This window comes from Anopheles bellator, chromosome 2, assembly GCF_943735745.2.
Source record: "Anopheles bellator chromosome 2, idAnoBellAS_SP24_06.2, whole genome shotgun sequence".
In the NCBI taxonomy this organism is placed as follows: domain Eukaryota; kingdom Metazoa; phylum Arthropoda; class Insecta; order Diptera; family Culicidae; genus Anopheles; species Anopheles bellator.
The window spans coordinates 63,713,053-63,737,269 of NC_071286.1; the positions used below are offsets into that span (position 1 = coordinate 63,713,053).

Genomic DNA, 24,217 nt, shown 5'->3' on the forward strand with positions numbered 1-24,217 from the left:
GTGCCGCCGATTCGCATGGTAAAGTGGTAATTGGTTGCCTAAACGCTACGTCGCTATTTGGGGCTTTAATAGTTTGCATTTATATATTGATTGTATGCTTTTGTGTAGTCGAAATATGTTCTAAATACGCTTCTCTTTGAGCATATTGATAATGGATGGACACAGGAAAACTTAGCCACAGTCAATTCACTCCAACTGGTACAATGTTTGTTGCTTATGATGTTGTAAAGTATGCATGTAACGAAACCTTTTAAATTGTGTAATTGCAAAAAAAGGTAAGTGTGGTAACTCCACAAAAGTGTGGAAAATTCGTCTCGCAAGGCCGCAAGTTTCAGTTATAAACTCTCCCTGGTCACTTGAACACTTGAATCTACTGGACTTACATCAGACGCTCCGTCTAAGATGTCACCAACAAGATTAAAACGTAAAGAAATTCGTACAAAGTATTTAATGTGCTGGATCGTTATAATAAAAACGAAAGAAGTGTAAAAACTAACTAATATTCCTGGTCTTGCATTTTACACGGCCTTTCGCCGCGGCGAGGTTAGCGATCATTGTGAGACCAACAAGCTGTCGAAGAATATGTGATTTAAACGACCCACGGCTCAGACTAAGAAATGTGGACAGTTACCAATTAATTAGTTTAAACTTGAAGAATCATCGAACTTAATTCAAAGATTACCTACAACATACGCCTAGAGTACCTGATGCCTGTTTTGGTGGACCTGAGCCGCCAGACATTGCTAAACTAAAGGTTAGAAGTGATCTAGAGCAGTGATGATCAATCGAATGATCAATAGACTGCAATGTTGAAAACATATCGCCAAAATGTCGGCTAAAGCATCCCAACAAGTGACCGGTACTGTGTACTAAAAACTTTGGGATGGGTTAGAACACACCACTTCACTCCGTGTTCGGTTGAATTGATCTTCGTTTGCAAGTAATTTGAATAAAATGTTTGCATTTTCCTCTGGCTGTTAGTTATGCTGTGTCCATCCTTTGTATTGATTGCATAGTTTAGTTAATGTAGTTGAAATAGTGTTCAATACTTTTTTTCTTTGAGCATATCGGTACGTATCGGTTAATATGAGCTAGCTTTAGTATTGCTTTCTTAAGTTACTTTCTCCATCTGGTTACTAGTTTAAAGAGACGTTTAAATAGACTGTCGAATAAGACTCACAAAAACCGAGCAGCGATTATAGCTTAATTTTAAAAACAACGTAAAAACCAAACAACAACTGGAGGGAATCGGGTTGAAGAGCCCGATGGGTAAGCACTGGAATCTTAACAACTGGGAGTGGGAATTCGGAACAGGAGTCGGTCGCTTAGCCCGAGATGGCCACCGACGGGACCACGGTGGAAGTCGCCGTCTTGGGGCCACCACCACCACCACCGCTGCTCGGGATCGTCCGTTTGTAGCCGGGGGCTCCGGACTGCTGCACGGTATCGGCCGGAGTGACGTTCCGGTCCTTCAGATACTGATAGATGGATGCGTACTTTTGCTGGCGGGCAACCTGGAGTGGCGTGAAGCCGTCCGCGTTCTTCACGCTACAGTCACAACCGGCCCCGACCAGCTGCTTCACGATCGGCAGGTGGCCAAACATGACCGCGGCGTGCAGGGCCGTCTCGCCGTTCTCCAGCAGGCCCAGGTTGGGCCGGTTCTTGAGCAGTTCGTGCACCACCGAGCTGTGTCCTTTGTGGGCCGCCTTAAACAGGGCCGTGGCACCGTCCTGTCGTGGAGAACCGTTAATTGTTTTTGAGGCGAGTGAGCTGAGTGCCTCCGGTGGTGGTTTACTTACGCATCGCACCGCATCGACGCAGGCCCCGCTGTGGAGCAGAATCTTCACGATGTAATCGTGGCCCATCTGAGCCGCGATCCACAGTGGCGTGGCACCGTCGTTTCGGGCCGCATCTGCGTTGGCCCCGGCCGCCAGCAGCAGCTTCATCACCAGACTGTGGCCGTTCTGGGCCGCTATGAAGAGCGGCGTTGCCCGGTCCTGTCAAATAAAGGCGAAAGTGTCGATATTGTTTAAGTAATTTAGTTTTCTGATTGATTTCCACGAAGAAGACGCGTCCGCTGTTTAACAGGAACCTTGGTCTGTGTTAGCGGCGTTAGTTTCGACTTGCGTCACTTGAAGTTTTTGCCCGTGGTTTGTCCCGCTGGCTGGTCCACTGACCGCATCAAACATAATTTGAATGCTTACTTGAGCTTGATCCATGAGCCATTACCTTTTGGAATTTCCATACTGAGTTTTGAGTATATTTAGACTTCCTGTTTTAACTTTATTGATTGTCCTAAAGGATCACAAGCAATGCCCGAAATTTTGGACTAATCTGATTGAATGTACTTGACCGACTAGCTTCGGTGCCGGTTGCTTCGTGCAATACTCAATTTGTTCTCAGATCTCAGGTTTAGATCTGACTCTAAGGAAGTTCAATGTAGCCTAGTTTGAAGCATCTGCCTCGTTAACGATTGCTGTACCTTCTGCAATGTATTGCTTCAGATTTATTTTTATAATTAACATTGCAGTTTCGGGATTATCCTTGAATAATTTGTTATTCGCTATCATCCATAAAGTAGTTTTGGGTCATCTACAATGAATTACTGTTTGAGAAAGTTGGGGTGAACTATTTGATCGTGATCGCGATCCAGGTTCCCATTAGCTTTCAGAACATTCAACCAAAAAAGTGGTCTCGTAATGGTTTTCACTGTTAACTCCCATCGGGCGAAACTTTCGTTTGATTGCTCTTTGCTGGAGTTTTCTAATAAATACTTTGTCTCGACAGTCTTCCCATAATCGTAAGCGCGCTTCCAACGTTCCCTCCATAGGAGACACCATCGCCGGACAGAGTCTTGAAAATGCGCTTTCCTTGGCTAGAAAAGGGCTCCGCCGGACGGTTAATAAATCACAAAAATTAAAAACCGGCCCCATAATTGTTTATGCTCGCGCAGCCCAGCATATCTCGAACGGAACGATAACGAGAAGGATGGCGCGCATACGCAAAGCACATCTCGCCGAATCTGCCGCACGGAGCGAGGTACGCTCCCACGGCCTGCCGGGGCGACCGCAGTTCTAGTCAGAACTGTGGCGGCCCTCGATGGTATGGGCTCCGGCACCGATCATTAGGCAGCACTCGGTGCGCGCGATGGTGGCAGATTTTTGTGGTTATTTATGCACGATGGCGAAACACAGCCCGATCCCATACGCCCCCGGCGTTCCCTAGCGGCCCGTGATGGCGGCCACCCTTTGTGCGACCTGCAACATTCTTGCAGAAATTGCAGAAAAGCCCCGGCCGAGCCGGGCGGGTGGGCCGCCAGTTTTGAGGCCGTTTGGTAGTAAATCAACCAATTTACAGTTACGGGCCTGACCTAAATCCCTTCCCGAGAAGTTCTATAAATTACCCGGCCCCGACCCGGACGCGGCCGGACAGATGATGATGATGATGATGCCGCGGTGGTGATGACGAGGAAGAAGCGAGAAGCCCGCAGCGTACGGGCGCGAGGCGCAAAGCCAATACCGGGGCCGCAAAACCGCAACCCATCGAAACCGCCGGTCGGGCGTGAACTACTTCTCGCGGCCACGGGATGGATGGATGCTCGAGCCCAAGGGCCACAACCAAATTAATCCCGGCGGGCAACTGGAACCAGCGCACCGTAGGCGGCGGACCGGCGGGGGAGGCGGCGTGAGTGGCAGAGAAAAATGCCTCACCTCAACCTTTTCATAATTCTTGGCGATTTTTTTCGCCTTCGGAAGGCTTCTTTCACCGCGCGCTCCTAGCCCTGCCCTGTGGTGGGCTCGTCCCTGGCTCCAAATGGCGTAAAAATTAAGCAAAACCTCACGCACACATACAGCGGCCAACGGAAGATGGAGCTCATTTAATTCGCTTAGCGTGGGCCCTCGACATTTAGAGCGACCACCCGCAGCCGCCGGTAAGGATGCTCCCCGGTGGACCCGAGGATCCCCGTTTCTAACGCACCGTTCCTTCTCGGAAGGAACCAGTAGTCGTCGTGCGGTTTTCTTTTTAGCCGCAATTCGCTTGACCCACATTCGGCGAAATGAAAAAGAAAAAACACGCTCATCATTTCGAAGCGAAGTGAAATGGGAATCTGCTCCGGGTGGAGCGAGCGACATCCTGGGATAAGTTTGTTGACCAGCGTGACGGTTTACGACGGGAGCCACCAACTTTATTGGCAATAGAAAGCGTTGGAGTCACTTGCGTCTCGAGCAATCGATACCCATTTCATTACGCCTCGCGAGTTTTATGCCTTTTGCGAGCGGAAAGATAAAATGGTAAAAATATGTTGTAAAAGTGAATCGATTTTCGAATATAAATGTTGGCCGATGTTTTGGCTAATCAGTTTCTTTTTCGTTTCTGTTTTGTTATCAATTACGATTTTTTTCATTTTATGGGTTATTTGGCAGCGAAGGAAAACGTCTTCGGATAATTGGTGAATATTTTTAGACACCTCTTTTGAGAAAAGATTGCTAAAACATTTTGTGCATTTGTTTTCAATGACATCTTCGATGCTATTTCAAATTTGTTTCAACGAAAGCAGCGCATGATGGATCACTGCCTTCCAATCCCTCCACACGGAGCACGGAGCGTTATTTGTTGTGCACTCCTTCCTTGAAGTCTTTTATGATGGTTCGTTATGCTTCGAATTGAAAAATTAGTCAATTTTCAGATTTTAATATTATTCCCTAAATAAAAATTCAGCCAGTCAACTGTTTGTAGCTTGATCTTTTGTCATAAATCATAAGTATCACAACCATGCAGTGACACATTCTTGCATCTCGAACCAGCGAAGCCACCCAAGGGCGCAACCCTGACTTCAGTTGCTTAGTTCCTTAGTTCCTGAGGTCCAACAAGCAGTTCTTCTCAAACCTTCAAGTAGATCAGTTCATATGCGTATCTTCTGTTCAAGCCACTCTGAGCCTGACTGATTTCATTTATTTTCTTTTCAAACGATAACAGATTTTGGCAATAGACTGAAAGAAGTCAGGTCTTTGATATTGAAATTACCAGAGACACATCTCAAGAAGCAAAACACTGCACTGCAAAAAAAGTGTGAATTAAAAAAGGATTTTTCCGCAAATAATGCTTACGCATATTCTAACGCTACTATTGAAATGGTGGAACAAAATCATCAACGCAGCAAATTCTCGAAAGTGTTTTAGGGAAATTGATGCCGACGGTAACGAGAACTCCCGTGCCCGGATTGCAGTGCTTCTCGTTGCGCCGAAATAAATCTTCACCGGAACCGATTCGATCGCCATATTTGCATCGAAGAATGGCATCGGAGGACCCGAAAGCCGGTGGCTAACTCCGGACCGAACCGGAAAGCGTCATTCGCAAGCCGAATTGGACGCAATCCGGCCATCGCCACCGGAGACGGTTCCTTTCCGTTCTATTAAGCAAAATTTCCATTAAACCTAAATCGCTCACATGCATCATTTATCTTGGTTTCATTAGAATTTTATAAGGTGCCCGTCGGCACGTCGCCAGCGTTCACTGCAATTGATTCTAATGCCCGTTCTCTCAATTTTTTTTCTCCCTGCGGCCACTTTTCCCCATTGCATCCCGGATCCCTCGACGGCTCCGGCATTAAGGGGCCGGGAATTATGCGGCCCGCGCCCGGGAAAACTAATTTTGTGTTCCGGCCGAGAATTTGGCCAGTTCGGAAATGAAATCCAATGCCAGAAACCGGTGGCCCAACGGCCGCCGGTCGCCGGTTGGTCCGTAACTTAAGAACGCACCGCTGCGCGGCCATTATCTGAATCGGTGGCTTCTCGGGAGAGGGAGAGTAGAGAGGGAGGCGGATTGCGCCCCGCGCCCCTGCCGCCGGCCAGCTTCGTGGTGGCTGTGGCCGACGCTCAAAAGTCATCGCTGATTACAATGTTCACGAGTTTAACAAGGGTGCACGGGCCGCCGCAGCGGCAAGCAAATGATGATGCCCTCCGGATGCCCGGACCCCGTGTGCCCCGGTCCCCGGGGCCGGCTCCGAACGGCGCTGGGGTGCGTCTTAATCATGTAATAAACTCATAAACATCGTTGCCAAGAAACGAGTTGCGTCGATTGCTTCACCCGAAAAGCTGATGCCCCGAAAAGCAGGAGGGAAGCAGGAAAACTATCGTAACTCCAAAACCGAACCCCGAGAGCGAGGAGCCTCGCAGCCTCTATGCCACCGTCGGGAGGGCGCGCCAGAACCGTGGCGAGCGCGGATGACCGAGTGAAGGAAACCCAAAAAAAAACACGGCACCGAAACGCCGGTTTGCCGGTTGTTTTTGGATTATGGTGGAAATTTTTATGATTTGTGAACATAGCCGCCGGCAAACCGGACGGGATGGTGTGGCCGGTGTGGGGGTCGTTAACGGCCGGCACGCCGGAGTTTGCGACTCGTGATCATCAAGATGGCGCGCGCACGCGGTTCCCCAGCCCCAACGCCAGCGGTTCGCTGTCTGCGGCGCGTAGAAATTCATTTTCACGCGAAAATTTTATTTGCGATTCGGTGAGTTCGGCCATCGAAGCGATGCAGCGGTGACTCACTGGCAGTGATTTGTGGTGGTGGCGCAAGGATTATGCTGTTCATCGAGAGCATGGACAGTGTGGAAGAACCAACATTGGAAGGCTTTCAATTGGATGTTTCAAGTACCAATTCATGCTCAATCCGCAAGCTCTGAAATACTGAAACAGCCAGATTGTGGCACAGCGTGTCAGCGTTTGCAGATAAGAGATATTTTCCACTACAGGGCATTTCAAAGATTGAACAAGCTATTCAATAAATAATTATGAGCAATCATCACACACCAAATCCCAATATCTGAGCTCGACCTTTCACGACTTCACCCAAGCAACACGACAACTTGCCAAATTAACCACTCACTGCAAAAAACCGTAGGTAGCTCATGTTTGTACCCGTTAGAGATAAGTATAAACCCGAAGAAATTGTTCAACAAAGGACTATCGTGTCACTGTGACTTTACAACCTAGAGTCTCTGGAATGCAATACGCCCATAAAGAGACGAGCTTCTGCAGGTTCTTTCTTAGTAATTCAACAAAAACAATACCTCATTCTGATTGTCATGCCAGGATTACACGTGCTTACGTCGTGCATTTTTTTAAGAATCCCGTGCTCATGTCTTCTCCATAACGAAGACAATATTATTTGGTAGCTTAAGTCGTTCAATGTGTTCAATGAATCAATACGCGGTTTTTGATTCACGGTTATTGGTTACGCCGGTACGTAATATATTATGCTCTTGAGGTGTTCAAGAGCAATCGACCGACTTCCTCGCCGCTTTCTATGTTATCACACGTGTCTAGAGTTGTCGCAGTTTTCCCTCCAGAGTTTGCTAGGCTTGGTGTTGCCTGTTGCTGTGGGAATTTTACTGGTTTGTCATAACCACATAAAATATTTAGAAATAATCAATAGTATAAGAACAATTCATAAGCCAATCATTGCGTAGGATGCCCTATGGAGAGCACATCTTCAACATTCTTCATATAACTATTTTCTTCCGAAGGCTCGGAAGGCTATTCAAAGCGTTACGTTACATTAGGAACTTATAGACCCATCCCTTGTCGGCTGAAACGGCACGGCACCACAGGTGAAAGAAGGCCAGTGATCGGGTCTCTCTTCTCCAGGGATGGCAGAATTAACCGTTGCCCTGTTTGCACGGTGGGATGCTTAAAACAATATCGAATCCAAGTAATCGAAGCATAGCAACACCCGGAAAGGACTCACGGAATCCGTCCGTTGCCAGTCGAGCAAATCGAGTCCGGGGACGGGTCTGATAACGTCTCGTAATCCTTTCGGTTCGTGAATGCTCGCGTACATGTTAATTACGCTTACACATTAAACGATCCGTCAAAACTCGAAAGGCGGCCAAACTTCAAATGAACAGAAAATGTTCTTTTCCCCGGACGATGGCGATGACGACGGCTGACGACGACGATGATGATGATGATGATGATTAATTCATAGACCAAGCAATCTCGGGATCGGCGGTGACGTCGTTGCAGTTTCACCGGGATGGCCACATGCCGAACTTCCCAGAACGACAAAAACACGCGCCCGGTGCATGCGGCCCGGTCCGAAAGGGGCACGGAAGGGGTCTGCTGCTGCCGCTAACGTCGTCCGCAGCTCGACGATTTTGACAGGCTCGTTGATGAGGTAGCTTCAGGGGAGCTTCCTCCCAATATGGTGGCATATTTCCGTGGGGGCCGGAGAGGATTAAATCTTCCGTCCATCCGGGCCCGAGCTTATCGGGCGGTGGCGGCGGCGGTGATGTCGGTGCACGACGTGTAAAAGCAATTTTTGCCCATTAGGCGGACTTTAATGAAGTAGAACGTTAATTTTTAATACACTCTCCCCGCCGGCGGCCTCCCGGCCCGGCATCGCCCCGCCCTCCCCCGGGGGATCGATCGGAAAGACATGACACGTCCGGAAGGGCGTACGGCGAGCGACGAGCTGATACACAATCTTCGACATCGTTATCAAAACTTTCCCTGGGCTCTCTTCGTTGCCCCCGGGGTGGATGTTGGCGGACCACGGACCCCTCCTCCTGATGGCTCCTGATGGATTCACCTCGGATCGGGGTGCCCGGAACCGACCGGAGCCAATACTTAAACGCACCGTCGCCGCCAGCAACCTATCGAACTCGCTCTCCGACGTCGTCTTACGGCGCCCGACGGCGGCCTTCACCCTGCTACCGGGTCCTCATCCGCCGAGCAGGAGTAAATTAAACACCAATCACCGAACCCCGCGGAACGCTCGACACGACGCGGGTTTTTGACGAGAAAATCCTTGATTGAATTTGCCATTTAGTTCCTCGCCGAACGGGATGTCCTGGCCCGGCCGTAACCGCAGCGCGCGCAACGCGAATTTATCGGGCTTCTTCGACGGGCCGGGCGGACACCAGTGGCGGCGGGTGCCCGCGGGGAAAGTAATCCGAAGTGAAATAATGAAAACTAATTACCGACCTCGGGACTCACCTTCATGCAGGCTTGCACGTTGGCACCGTGCGCCAGCAGCTCGCCGACCATTGCCTCGTGGCCGCCCTGGCAGGCGACGAACAGTGGCGTCCCACCATCCTGGAGTTTGACGGACACCGAAGGACACCGGAACCAGCGAGATTGTGAGAGAGAAAGAAAGAGAGAGAGAGAGAAAGAAGCATAAAAAATGTATTGAGAAAATGAAGGAAAGTCCAGCCACGAAAAGTCCAGCCACCCGACCACCTAAAGCCTCTACTAAGTCAGCAAAGAAGCAACAACAAAAAGCGAGAGCTTATGTTGGACCGAAGGTGAGAAAGGATTTAATTAAAACAAAAAACAAAGTACACAGCCACAGCCAGCGCCTCCAGGATGAACGCCGAGCATAAAAGTGATGATGTTGCCGATGGTGCGGTTTTATTAAAAGTTTTATTTTAAACCTTTACAAAGTAATACCAACCAAAGTATATGGCCAATGCTTTCAATATTGGAATTTTCTAATTTCCTTTACAAGAAGTTTTTTTCCGTGGTTTTACTATTTTTAAATGTGTTTCTTTGTGTGATTTTCCTGGCGACACCCTGCACTCTATTGGCGCCCGCGGTCAGTCAGTCAGTCAGGTCCTGGCCGGCCCAGGGGTCCAGGGACGGCCGACGGATTGACTTCTCATTTGGCGAGCGCGCCAGGACGCGATGGTTTATTAATTTTAGCGCGCGCCCTCTCTTTATGCTCTCGGTCACTTGGTCTTGTTTTAATTTAATTGATTCTTTTGCTGCCGGACGTTGCGTCGCTACATCAACGCTACGTCCACATAGCCCGCCCGGTGGTCCTCGGTGGTTGCCAGGATTTAGCCCGGAAAAAGATGTGTTTCCTTTACTTTTTGTAGCGAAATTAATAAACCGACGCCAAGCGATGCGATGCGTTGACTTACCACCGACGAGCAGTCGACGGGTGCGCCAGCCTTCAGCAGTATCCTAGCGACGTCCACGTAGCCTCCTTGGGCGGCGAAGAACAGGGCCGTGGTGCCCGTCTGCGAGAAAGAGAGAGAGAGGAAGAGAGAGAACAGTTAGATAGTTTCCTATTGGATCGGACCGGATTCCACCCGGTTCCAGCACCCGGTCCGTCCGGTCCCTGTTCGGTCCCTGCGTCGGTCAGCCCAAAGGGACACCAGATGCAAACCGGGTTCAATTAAGCTGCGCACCATGGCAACGGAACCGGGTTCGGCGGGCAGGGGTTTGGATTGGCGTTACGTGGGAACTGTCGTGCGCCATCGACAACATCATCATCATCACCACCACCGTCGCGGCATACGCTAGGGTCGAAGTAAAAATTCATATTCATTTTTCCCATGGCAACCGTCACGGTCCGTGTGTGTTTGATGATGTTCCGGGATGCCGTGTCCCTAGGGCGGTGGGCACCCGGGGGTTAAGCACTACTTCTCGGACCTGGAGACACTATCGCCCATCGCCGGGACACTAATGTCGTTTACCCTTTTTTTGGCCCCGATCACCACCACGGTAGGGTGAAGAGCAGTTAATGCACATCACAGAACCGAGAACCGAGAGTGGCCGAGTAATGAGGCTGCTGTTTGTTTCTGTGTATCCCTTATTAGCAGCGCTTGGCCTTCGACGCATGGGATGACATGAGAATGAAGATGCGTGAACTGGTGACAAATTAATAATCGGTCGGCTAATAAGTAACGAGGATAAGCATTCAGGCCACTGCCATATGATTTTAATGACGATGCTTTATCCTTTTCCTGATTTTTACAGTTATATATTGTTATAAGGTATTGTTACAGTCATTGTTTGCTTCTATATTTTGAGACATTTATTGCAGTAAAAGGATGTTTTCATTTTGAAAAGAAAGTTGAAATAGTATGGTAAATTCAACTTTGCAGAAAGCCAATCGATTTGGGCCATCAATAGGTAGTCGTGATCTTTGTCACTGTTAAAGGTCCGTATTAAAATATTATCATCCGTAAGCAAATGAGTAAGGATGTGTTATTGTGAACAAGGTTTGACAAATTTTAATATTGTTTGAAACAATTAAATTAGGCTATATTAGTGGGTCAAGTTGTGAGAAGAAGAAATCTTTTTAAACAAAGAACTAAGATCTATTAATCAAATCAATCAATGAAATAAAAAAATTATAAGTAAGTAAAAAAGAGAGCTCGTATTTGGGCAGATCTTAAGAAACAATAAAACAAACAAGCATCCAGAATTTATCATCACACCCAAACATCTTCGATGGCTCGTCAATAATATTAATTTTGCTACGATTTTTGCACTCATTCTAGGCTCTACTCTCTGTCTTTATCAATAAATCTTTGTATTTAGCTTTGAGTTTTTCCTTTGTTCTTAGTGACAACTCGGCCTCATAACCCGTGGACTTAGCTTGAAAAAAGGAATAACGATTAAATAAATAACACTGACTTTTTGCACTCCTTTACCACGAATTATGCGGATGGTTGCTCCACAAAATAAACTAAAATAATTGGAAACAGATTTGTATCGTCGAATCAGCGAAAATGTTCTTTAACCGAACCATAAAATTGCCTACAAAAGAAAAAGATAGAAGAAACTAACGACGAGTATAAAATGAATTAAGTTTAACAACTCAAAACCCTGTTTTCATGATCCAATATTTTCGTAAAACTTTGACTAACTTGTTTCAACAGTTTGAACAGTGTAGCAGCGTCTGAATGCCTGTGTGATGACTTATTAACCCACCGCACACACGATGACCACTATGCGCATCCAGCCGGCCGTAGCCTGGCCGGAGTATCAAATTTGAAACACGGATTGTCGATTTTATGAATGCTTCTTCCATCTGGATTTCCACTTTGCCAGCGCCGCAAACGAGAAAGCCCCTACCAAAAACTGTACGAACTAAAATTATGCTGCTTTTACACAAACTATTACGCCGGTGATGTCGGAAGCATGAAATCCTTGTCGAATTTATAGTTTATCGCTCCGGTGTCCGTAGTGGGGCGATTTTTCCAACGCTCTTCTCCCGGCGGCCAGTGGGGGGGCATTTTCCATTACATTTTTCATTCCCCGCAACGCCACCGCATGGAAGAGTTTCTCGTCCGCCGGAAAGCGCGCCGTGCGCCTTATTTTCTGGCAACTTCCGACACTTTTGGCAGTTAAATCGCTCGCTAACGAATATTATAATTTGTATCACGTTGCCCGGCGGTGGCCCTTACTTACCACTCGGCGGGCATTCGGATCGGCCCCCTGCTCCAGCAGCTCGATGACGCAAGCGGTATGTCCTCCGGCGGCCGCCAGGATTAACGGAGTGGTGTAGTCCTGCGGAAGAGAGCGAGAAGCGAAACGGAAGGGAAATTAAGACGACGGCTTGTGTGAGGGAGAGAGAGAGAGAGTGAGAGCGAACGATGGACGATGGGAAATGGGGAAAATTATTACACCGAGAAAGAGTCGCACCGCGCCAACGAATCATCTTTCATGGGCACCACCCAGCAGCATAATGTTGGCCGGCGGATGCTGGCCGAAGGAATCAGAACACACAAAAAACGCTCTACCGAAAGGCAAATGCGAAGTTGCGCAGCGAACTATTTATTATGGCGTTTTCAATTTCCGTTCACACTTATAAATAAACCCATCCCGACGAGGAGAGCGACCTCGCTACCCGCTCCCAGACCGCTTCCGTTCCGTTCCGAGCGGCGCGTTTATTGGAAAATGAGCTCGCGAAAGGCCACCCTCCACGAGGCGTCCGTGGTGCTAGTTTTCTCGGGAGCAGCGTCTAAGACTATTTTCCGAAGGCCGACGGCGAAGGCCTCGGGAAAGCCGTCCTAAATGAAATTATGTCCACCTGGAGGCGACCGACGGAGATCCGAAGATTGCTTTTTGGGTGGACCAAGCCCACCCGGGGTGTGGTGAGGGTGTTCTTCCACCTCACTTTCCAAGTCCCGAACGATGATGGTCGCCGGCGATTTAATGATGACACACTTTACCCGTCGCTCTGCTACGCCGTCATTTTAGCCATTATCGTCCTCGAGGGGTCAGTTGCGGCACGCTTTCGGTGCTACGCTACACAAGTTTTCGTTTTTTGGTACAAGTTGTAGGATCGGATTTATTTATTCATTTATTTGTTTACTTGGCGCCAATGGGCCACGTTGCCCGATGGATCGATCTTGGAAAAGGAAATGAACATCAAAGTCATAAATACATTGCACCTCCGGTGCGAAGAACCTTTTGGATATTCGCACTACTGGCCAAGAAAAGGTTCAAAATGGATTGTGACTACAGAGAGTTGGCTAATGCGTTGTGACTTTCCACTGCTCGCGATCGAGCACCATTCTATCCACCATTCCGTTTTCCTGACCACTATAGTATCGCCGTCTCAAACGGGACCTCCATCTCTATGGACGGTTTAAGAAGACTTTAGGCGGTCTGGTTCGTCGTCCGCCATTCTCATGACATGACATACCCACCGGAGCCTGTCGATGCATATATAGTACAGTCAGTTTTGGACAGGGTCCATGTCTCAGATGCGTATGTGAGTACTGGGACTATAAAAAAATCTAGATAACCCCAGCTTCGACCGTCGACCTATTCATTCCAACACTACTTTTGTAAATCGTTTCTAAATCATTTTGCTTAATGTTTAAGTCATAGTGAAATAAAGTTAACTTCTCCGAAGTTGCCATTTTAGTGTGTCAAACTAGGTGAGTAAATCCGGTTACATGTACATGACTCGGCAGTTTTGAATTGACACATCTTTTTAACAAAGTTCCTAAAATATTCCTAACGACTACAGGCTTAGAGTGTAGAAATTATCGTAACTATCCACGGCAAACACATATTTTAAGGAATAATTTTAAGTTTTCTGCAAAATTTTCGGGAAAACAGCCCAAAACGAACGCCTCTATCTAAAATAAAATTATCTTTGATAATCTTGAAAACGTCTTGCTCCTTCAAGTCATCATCTTTCGCTCTTATCAACAACGGGGAGGGGACCGATGAAGGTTAACCTTCACGGTGGCCGGCACTCGAGAGCGTTAAGCGTTTCACAATTTAATCAGCTCGTTGCCGTCGGCGGAGTGATGCTCAGCATTCTCCACCTTAAGAAGGTGTGTGGGTGGGCGCCCGTGTTTGTGTGCCGCACGTCGAAGGCTCATTAGGGTACGGCGGAAGGGCTCTCAGCGAAACGACCGAAAAAACGGACCCATTTTTGCATAAGTCACCCCGAAGAACCCCGCCGTCAGTGAGGGGCGCACGCCTGGCCGCCCACTCTGAAGGCGATAGCCCAAAAATCGCAATAATAACTCAAGGGCCCTCTCGTGGGCCAGCTCAAGGGCTCCGGCAAGCGGCCGGCCCGTCGTCCCGATGTCGACGTCCCGCTGAGACGTGCGATGGTCGCGCGGGACTCCCGGGGCCTCGTTCCCGGGCAGCTCCTTTTTCGCCCTTCCTATCGCGGCCAGAGGCCGGAAGGACACTGCGTAACGAAATTATGTCACGACCACGGCCGGCCATTGTTTGCCTTCGGTCGGTTCGGGATAACCCCCGGGGAAGATGGCGGCCGACGGTGGATTTCGTTTAATGGGGCACCCAGCGACTTTTAAGTATGTTCGCCATTTTTGAGTACGACACCTAGCCGGCCATTACTTCGGGCCCGCCTTATGCTCGGCCGTGTTACGCCTTGCAGCCGGCCACCGTCTGGCACAAACTGTAACGCGCACGGGCTCCTGGCCGGACTCCGAGCAGGACTCCAAATGCCGACGACACCGATCACTTCTTCGATGCTGGGCCGCGTTTTTAACGAGCGAAAGGCAAAACCTCGGGACCTTCTCGGGACGGTTTTACGACGGATCCGCCTGCGCCCACGTCTGCCTTCCCCACCCCGCAGCGCTTATCCGCCGCGAGCTATCCGCGGACCGGACGCCGCCGGAGAGTCCTAATTTAATTATGTCTCTAAATCTTCCCGAAAGCACTTTTCATTACGCATCCTGCGCACCCCGATCCGTCATCTTCCGATCCGGCGCCGACCACAACACTGTCCCCGCGTTCCGCGAACGTCCATCCCCGACACTTGTTACGGGGTTTCTCCCTCTGTGTGTGTCACTTGGGGAATAAATTAAAACACCCCGGAACCCGGCCAAGCGGAGAAATCAAATCGCCCACCACGCCACTTCCGGTGCGCCCCCGAGCGTGCGATAAGAGATCGGGAAAAGAAATAACTTTCAGTCGCCACCGGACGGGAGCGCTGCCGAGCTTTTCCGCCGCCGCCGGTCGCGAACGAAAGTGAATAAATTTGGCGATTTTTGGATGATTGAAATTTTTCTCCAATTTTCCTCCTACACCAGTTTTGCGGGGAGGGAGTGAAATTTCCTTGACACCGCCACACACACACTTACTTTTGGCGTGTTTTATTATTATTATTCCCACCGCCATCACCACCCACCGTTCGGGGGAGGGCTTCGGTTTCAGCCGGGAAAATTGGATTGTCTAATCACTGCTGAGAGGGCCGAAGTTTGAGGGCCCAGAGGGAGGATTATCTTCTTCACCAATTTTTTTTCTCCTTCTTCTTCTGGCTCTTCCTGTTCAGGACGCGCTTCCGGAAGCACGCCGCCGAATGAGGAAAGTTAAATATGGATTTCTTTGCGTCGGTCCGCCCTCGGTCCGCGGTGATCCTTATCCTCGCCCCGAGAGCGTGGCGTGCGGCGCGCTTTGTGGCCCTGGTGGGTGGTGTGTCAGTGATTCTAATTTTCTCACCCTTTTCGGGCCCGCGGGCTGGTAGTCGGCGGGCCCCGCGGCAAGTGGGGGTCCTTGCCCTACGCAAACGGTACAACTTTCGCACGTTAATCGCATGCCAAGCAATTAATTTGCAAAACTTCCGGACGGCATGGCCCCGGTTGGAGAGGGGCTTCCGGTTCGTGGGGGAGTTCGATTGTTTCTGCTCATCGAACCGCCACCGACCAGGCGGTGTGTGGGTGGTGTGCGCAGCGCGGGTCGGTCGGAACACAATGGGAAGCTGTTCGTGGAAAACAACAACCGGATAACAGGCGGGCATTAGGCGGCAGGATCACAGTCTCCGACTCCGATTTCGCACGGCTTTTCTTTGGCCGACAGACCGACGGCTCCTGGGAAAATGCCGTTCGGAACCGCATTTTAATTTATTCTACCGGGGTTTTCGCATGTTTTTGTTTTGAGACGGAGAAGTTTAGATTAAAAAAAAAAAACAAACGGAGAAAGTTCCTCGTGTTGTTGTCATTGAGATCGGCATCATCGGACCATATCAGGTGTACCGGACTTCGGTTGTGTAGCGGACATTATCTGCCAGTTGTACCAACTTTTAATCAATGATGAATCGACTGCCACACGGTTTATGGTTAATGGTCATTGCTAAGGTTTAAACTTTTGCTACATTTAGTCACGCGTAATACTTTTGCCTATTGGGAAATGCCAATAATGTCGCGTATATTTTACTCAAAATATGTCATTCCTTCGTGCCTAGCACGTCGTGGAAAATGCTTAAGTAGTTCAATTGATTATAAGCTCCATGGCAAGGCACTATCAAAGTTCCCCTGTCTTTATCCGATCGGACATGTCAAACTGCCTAGCAGCATCTATCGAGTGATAGAAAAGGTAGCTTTATTGTTCGTCACAAGTTATGTTTCTGTGGGTCGTCCTGTTCAATCCACTTGTCTGCAACATTAATGGCTTCGGCAGCGGAAGCTCCAACAATTGAAGGTTCAAAAACACTGCCACTAGTTCCAGATACAGGAAAAGCTGGAAAATGGTCTGTAACTGGGCCAATTATGCTCATACTCACGGTACTCGCGGAACATGCTTTCAATTCGATTTGAAAAGTTATTCGAACAAACAAACGTTCGGCCAGGCTGTTCTCCGTCCGTTCTCTCGACCACAACGAACCGTGGCTGCTCGTGTGTGCCGATGGTGGCTAGAGCTGCTTAAAAATCGTGTAACATAATGAATCCACATCAGGAATCCGTTTGTTAGCCACCTCGAGCCGACCCCCTCGAGTTCATATTTAGTAATGAAAACAATCACCAAAGGCCGGAACCGGAACACGGAGCGCCGGCCGGCCATGATCCCTTTTTTTTTAGCAACGGCACATGAGAGCAGCGAAGCAGCAAAAACGAGCTCGATCTCTAAACTTCCCGTCCAACACATGAGCGAGCTCATGGCCCCGGCTGACGGCGCGTCACGGAACACTAAACCTCTAATCTACTAAAACGTTACTCCCAGACTCACCCGGTTTCACACTCCTCCCGTGACCCTTTCAGGTACTCTTTCTGGGGCAGGCACGGTCACCACCCACCGACCAACCGACCGACCAACCGACGGAAGCGTATCAATTTAATTATATTTGATTTTAATTTGATTATGTTTGCCTTTGTTTTATCTCCACACTTCAATCTCGAAGCTTTTCCGGCCCGACGGCCCCACGGGGTCATGACGAGTCCACCGTGGGCTCCCATATGCTAGTTACGCAGACACGCCACCCAGTCCATTGTGGTGTGCCATCGGAGTTTAGGATTGGAGTCGGAGCTTGGGAGTTTTTTTGCGCCACCAGAGCCCAATCCGTCAAGAATCGGTACCACGCCATATTGTAAGCTCGGAGTGGGTGTATGCGCGGGCGTATGTGTTGGAGGCCATGCCAACATCGGCACCGTACGGCACCTAAACGAGATATGATAATCATCGTCCTCCCGGGCTGACCATCCCGGCGAAGGGAAGTTTGAAACTAAAACTCATCTTTTTCCAACGTGCATAGCTTTTTTGCCATAATCTGTCCCTCTCTCTCTCTCTCTCTCTCGATCTCGCTGAGTAAGTCGTAGGAACTGTGTAAAGCCAGGAAAAAGGTCGCATTTACAATTGATAGTGTTTGGTAGCACTTTAGCGCGGCATTAGGGGTTCGAGTTGGTTCGCCGAGCCGGCTTTCCGTAGTAATTAGTGGACAGAGCGGATTAATTATGGAATGGAATTAGTTGAAAGCAATTGAAATAGCCAGCCGGGAGGCCAACCACCACTTTGGGTTGCAATTTACTCCGCGTTTTTATTGCATCATCACCACCGACGCATACCATCAAACATGCATGTGTCCATTTTGGCGCTCGGTGGATTGGTGGATGTTTGACCGGGAAGCTGTCTCACTGCTCCGATTCGATTCCTAAAATCGCTGCATTCGTTCATTTTGTTTTCTTCAATCATTGAATAATCAATGTGTCATTAGGATGAGACGGGCTTCGATTTTCCGCAAGTTGCAAAGTCTCTATAGTAGCCAAATATTTACAACAGATAACATCTAAATATTAGGGCGTCAAAAAGTGTAAAAGATGGCGGGTTCTACATAATAAGTAGCTAAACAGCTGAGATACTTTTGCCAAAATTAAAAACAACCGTTGTTCCACCAGAGCATTATTTCCATTTCCAAATTGTTTGTCTTAATTTATTTTAGTTTTGGCTGTATATAAACATCAAACAAACAAGTCGATTTGTTTGCCATTAGAAGCAGGGATTCATGCGAACATAAGCTACGTTTGAAAATGGCTTTAATTTTATTTACTAGACAGTCTGGAGCTGCACCGCTCAGTATGCAACGATCGCACTGTAACACACCAAATCTTTGAAGAGCCACTGCAGTCCACAACAACGATCATTGAAACACCCATGAAAATCTGCGTAGCAATTTAAACGAGCTCAAACAATAGCATAATCTATTTTACTATAAAATTATGCAATAAATTTTCCTTTTTTTTCTAGACAATCCCGACGAATGGTGTCCGGTACGTGATCAGGTACAGAGTCACGAGTTATTTAGTTTTGGACACAAAGTCAAGACTGAGTAATGAATCATAAAAAGAGCACAGAAACGTGCGACCATATGGGATTGTCTAAGCTGCTGGAAAATGTACACTATGAGGTGATATTTTTTAAAACAAGATGTTTTTTTAAGAATAAGAAACAAACACATACATATCATGGTAAAATATGAAGCACATTCCACTCTGACGCAATTATTGTGCAAAAATAAAGGATAAGCCAAACTACGTGTTACAAAATAAGGTGCAAAACTGGCAATATTCCTTTCGATCACAATGCGGATCATATCACAACAAATACAAAAATTATTATCATCATGTCGATATAAAGCTAAATGAAACGAAATAGTTTTGATAATTATGCTTTGAAAAGTTAAAACAACGGAACCCAAAGAAGTCAGCTCATTTAATGCAGAGCGATATAATCAAGATAGAAGGTGGTCGAAATCAAACACTAAACTATGCTTCACACCAGAGCCTGGGCCTGACGGTGGCAGTCGAGCTCTCAAACTACATTTATGCTCCGTTGATATCGTTTCATCACACCTTTCCGTGCGCTAACCCGCCGGTGGCGGTGTCATTCAGCATCGCATCGAACCGTGACGAAGCCCCGGACCGACCGACCGGTTGGCTGGCTGGCAGCATAGTTGCATAGTCGCAGCATAGTTCGCAGTGGGCCCACCGGTACGGACCAAATAATCCCACGGACCGTTTATGAGGGCAGTGAGGCGGACAATATCTTATTATACAATCATCATATCTTGATAAGCACCATGCAAACATGGTTTCCTCACCATTCCGAGGCCCGCACCGTCGTTTGCCACCGACAGAGAGAGAGAGAGAGAGAGAGAGAGAGAGAGAGAGGGAGCCAACTGCCAGAACTCGCGATGGCCGAAAGTGGAGTAAAGTGATCGAAACCATTTCTACTCTCCCGCAGTGTCCGGCGTGAGGGAGTCCGGGGTGGTGGCGGGGTCATAGGGAGCATTTAGAAGTGATCCATTTGCTGTCCGACCGGCGCTCGGTCTCCGCCGGAACTGAGGGTAGAAGCGCGGCTCCGGCTATGCTGCGGATGAGGATGATGATGATGAAATTGATAGCTCGTTGATGTGTCGGGGAGTCGTGTGTGTGTATGTGTGTGTGTGTGGCTGAAGATCGTGCTCCGTTTGATAATCGACCCAACAACCACCTTCATGGCTGGTAAGAAGAGCGAGCGAGAGCGAGGAATGGACTATCACATTATCCATTATTTTCAATTACCATATCAAATAAAGGCAATCCTTCGCTTCCACGGCGCACGGGGCGCCTGTGGGTTGAAGAGCGGGGTGCGCCACACATCATCTCCCACAAGCACACATGCGCGGCGTAAAGCGTTTTCCGAGGGATTGTTTAAGGGGGCGGCCAACTTCTCGGCCTCGGGAACTGGGAACTGGCAGCGACCGAGCATGGCGCGCAGCGCGGCAAAGCGGATAAAATCTCCTCGTAACTAAATCCGAATCCAAATCTGATCCGATTCCGGGCTCCTCGGGGCACGTCCGGAGCGCACCGCTTCCCGGCACTGGTGAGTGTTTCAAATTTCGGTCGAATTATTTTAGATCCGCCACGGGATCCACCCGGACTTTATCGGCGTTGGTGCGCTCCGAATCTATGGAAATGGTTTCGTTTTTGTCGGCCCAACAAAAATCGCTAAGCTGACCAACATCGTGTCTCTCTCTCTCTCGCGCGCGCTCGGTGCAAAATTAGTCCCAACCTCATCGGAAATTCACGGCCAATCAGCCGATCTTATCTGCAGGTGAATTGGGACACATTTTAAGGCGGAGGGGGCGACCAAAATGGCCGGCGGGATGAAGCGGGAAATAATTTCCCAACCTTCTGGTGGCTTTCGGCCACCCAGCCCGTTACAACCAGCAAACCATCGCACCGCTTTACCCACTTAAAGGTAGCGAGCGCGAACGCGGAACGTGCGATTTTCCCTTTTTTTCGTTCGCTGCTCACTAATCGCTAATGGCGTTGCCAGAAGTGTCTCATGCTGTCGGCTTCCCGCACCCCCAACACCCTGTGACAGTTTATGCTGCGAGAAAAACTGCGGGCTGACGTTCTGATTAGCTTTACAACTTTATGTAGGCCCCTTCCGGGTGGCCGGCGGGTGATTCCACCCGCTGTTTTTGTCATCCTCTCCGGTGTGGCCCCGTGTGGGTTAGACGGGGAAAGAAAAAGAAGAAGGCGAAACCAACAAAAAATGGCGAGTTGCCACGGCAGAGAGCGAGCGACTGGCATTGATGGCTTTATTAGGAAAAGGTTTTCCAATTTTCACGGAAACTCAACCAGGAACCAGCCAGGGATGCGTGCGTGCCAGAGGGAGAGAGAGAGAGGGACCGACCCCATGTGTTTATGTTTCCAGCGACCCCGAAAAAGGATCCCGGACATTGGGCCCCCGGCTGGCTGTGTCTCCGGTTGTTTGAGTTTCCCCGAAACCGATCCTGAGCAACTAAACTTATCTTTTAATTGATTCTGTCAACGCGAAACGGAATTAGCCGAGTGGCCGTGGCGGGGAGGGCGGTGGGTGTTGAGGGGGTGGAAAGTTTCCCCGGGCCGAGTATCGACGAGCTCCATTAAAACGGGATTTAGGATTATTGGGGAACGCACCGGGAGTGAAGTGAACCCTTTTTTTCGTGGTGGCGCCCGCCCGGCGGCCAGGATGCCCAAACAAAGGGGTTTACTTTTTTAGACAGCTGTGTGTGTGGGTGTTTGTAAACAGCCCTGCTCTTCTGTGCCCGTGGGGAAGGGCAAGGATCCCGTTTTCTGAGGATGCGTCCGCGGCCCAAACAGCCCAAGGGCCTGTGGGCCGATTTGGTCCCGAAAGTTTCGTAATTCGCCCGGTTCGCCTTTGGCTAGTATTTGGAATGCTGGATTTTTTCCCCGTTGTTTACTCGAAGGTGAGAGATTTATCGATTAAATTTACGATCCCGTATGGCGTTGGTCTAGTGATTGTGTCGGGCGCGTTTGGTTTACAATTAAACACACATTTTTTGGCGAAGGACATGCAAATAAAGTGAACGAATCGGCATTTCGTCAGAGAAGATGATTTTTCGTTAAAATTCACTATCATCGGCCAATTTGCCAATTTTCTGCAAGCGTATAGCGTCACATTTCGTAAATGCCAAAGTATTCGGTTGTTTAAAATCTATAAGCGTATCGTTGGTGACATTTTAACAATCAGGAGGCCCACAGATTTGTCCACAAATTATCTTTCGGGAATTTAGAAGAATTTTTCATCGAGAAATTGCAGAACCAACAGTAAGGATGATGGGAACTATGAAACTAGAATATTAATCTGGAGCTCCGTGGCGCAAACACCTCTAACAGCAACTATTTTTTAAATTGTTAACTGGTCATGTTCGTTTATTGTCACCAAAATAGTTCCGCTCTTGTAGCGAAAAGACGTCCTTTTTCGAGTAGAATGATCGATTTGACACTTCCAGGGTTCTAGTTTTTCAAGAACATACCAAACATTCATCGTTGGTAGTCAACTTTGGTAGGTCTGTTTAGAACTGACTTTACTCTTTTCAACGTGTCGTTGTTCTGTTTAGTTTAAATTTACTTTTAAATTAGCAGTAATCCTCAACTAGGTCTCAACGGGTACCAACTCGAGTCCGAATAAATTAATTTATTTACGTTAATGGCGTTAATGGTCACGAGAATTATTCAGCCGATCGAGACTTCTATCGTGGCTCTAACTGCGCAGTTAGCTCCGGCAGAGCCAGTCATAGCTCCCCATTGTGTCTGACAGTGAAGCCGCTTTTGGTGGGTATCCGCTCAGCAAAAGCAGCTTAACTTTGAGCTTCTGAAGACAGTGTCTAAGAGGAAACCAACTGTACACCAAACGCGTGTCTATCCATCAACTAATTTAAACCCGAAAATGTTAACACGATTCATAAGCGATCACCGACGATCAGCCCAAGACATCTTTCTTAATGAAATGCCAATTTTCTCTCCAATTTGCACCCAACCCAGTGTCGGTTGATGATCGCGGCTGTTGTTGCTGGGCCAACCGGCCTCGACCGAACCGTTCGCCGTCTCCGTGGGAACCCTCTAGGCCTGGCTAGAGAAAAGGGATTTGTCTCGGGATTTCGGGCCGTTTTGTGCCATTGTGTCCACTTCACGCGCACGCACACACTCTCTGTGCCTATATTCGACGCACAGACGCGACGCAGCCCATCATCTGCGTTTGATGTGAAGATTATGCAAAGACGAAACAGTGTGCCGTCACCGATCATCGTGCCATCGTTGGCCAGAGGAGGCTGACAAATTGTGCCCCGACCGGCCGAGCTCCGAAGCCGCTGGCACAATGGCCAAGAATTTCGGCGGACCGATTGAAAAATGAATCTCGGCGATGGCTTTCCGATGGCCCGCGAAGGCGAAGGCGACCTTTGTGTTCGATTTTCGGGAGACGGCGCGCGAGGCGCAGATTGACAAATTGCCAACAATTATGAGCTGCTGATTTCTACCGACCGTGCCGGTCGTCGTCCGTCGATCCGCGGACCGACTGCGGGCGGACAGGCGGAGTAGCCGCTCCCGCCCGTCCCCCGGAAGGTGAGGCAAAAATAATCAAATCCACAACGAGCCCACAACGGTCCACGCGAGGGTCCTACGAGGAGCATTAAAATTCCAAACTCCCAACCGGCAAGCCGTTCAAGACGATCGACGATGTTGCGTCGTCGTCGACGTTTTGTATCGGCAATTTGAAACATCAATCAGCGAAAGGCCCTCGCAAGAGGCGTACCCTCGGAGGAGGAGCAGGACCTCCAGTCATACTTGCGTCAGAAGCAGCAGCCGCAGACGCAACGGGAACCGTCGTTGTTTGTAAAGCCTTTTCGGAGGGCCCAGAATCTCGGCCGGTGGATCGTGATGGCGGCGGCCGCCGATCGACGAGCGCGCATTTTGTTGGAGGCGGTCTAGCAGCCGACCACCAGCCGCCGAACGGGGCGCATTTTTCTTTAATTAAAACATCAAACCTCCGGAACGCGCGTGTGACACCCACACGCGGGACCTCTCAATCACCCTTCTCTCGCTCTCTCTCTCTCTCTCTCTCTGGCTCTTTTTCCATTTTTCTCCCTCAGCTTAATGACGGGCCTGATGTGGTTTGTTGTCTGGCTCTGACACCGTCGTTGTCGACGGCAGGCGGATTGGAACCAGTAAAACCGGGCGGGAAAAAAAGGTTAACTAACAAAATTGGAATCACAATTAAGCCATAAGCGTGGCGTGGAAACGATCATAAGCTGTTTTTTTTCATCCCTTTTCCGGTCACTCGGGGGAATTTGGGATGACGACAACGCCACCCCGTCGTGGTCGTTGGCCCCATAGACGTTCCCGGTTGGCTATGGATCTAAACCGGACCCGAGACATTACCAATTTGG

The 24,217-nt window shown here is 48.9% G+C and overlaps 1 protein-coding gene across 1 annotated transcript in view; it reads right to left on the reverse strand.

Moving 5' to 3' along the window:
- Positions 1–1,325: 1,325 nt before the first annotated feature.
- LOC131207858 (ankyrin repeat domain-containing protein 29-like) overlaps positions 1,326–24,217 on the reverse strand; it is a 149,016-nt gene continuing 126,124 nt past the window's right edge. The window contains exons 2-6 of the mRNA XM_058200490.1: positions 12,205–12,303; positions 9,924–10,022; positions 8,998–9,096; positions 1,800–1,997; positions 1,326–1,730 (exon numbers count right to left, since the gene is read on the reverse strand). Of these exons, the coding sequence (XP_058056473.1) occupies positions 1,326–1,730; positions 1,800–1,997; positions 8,998–9,096; positions 9,924–10,022; positions 12,205–12,303 (900 nt within the window). The remainder of the gene's footprint in view (positions 1,731–1,799; positions 1,998–8,997; positions 9,097–9,923; positions 10,023–12,204; positions 12,304–24,217) is intronic.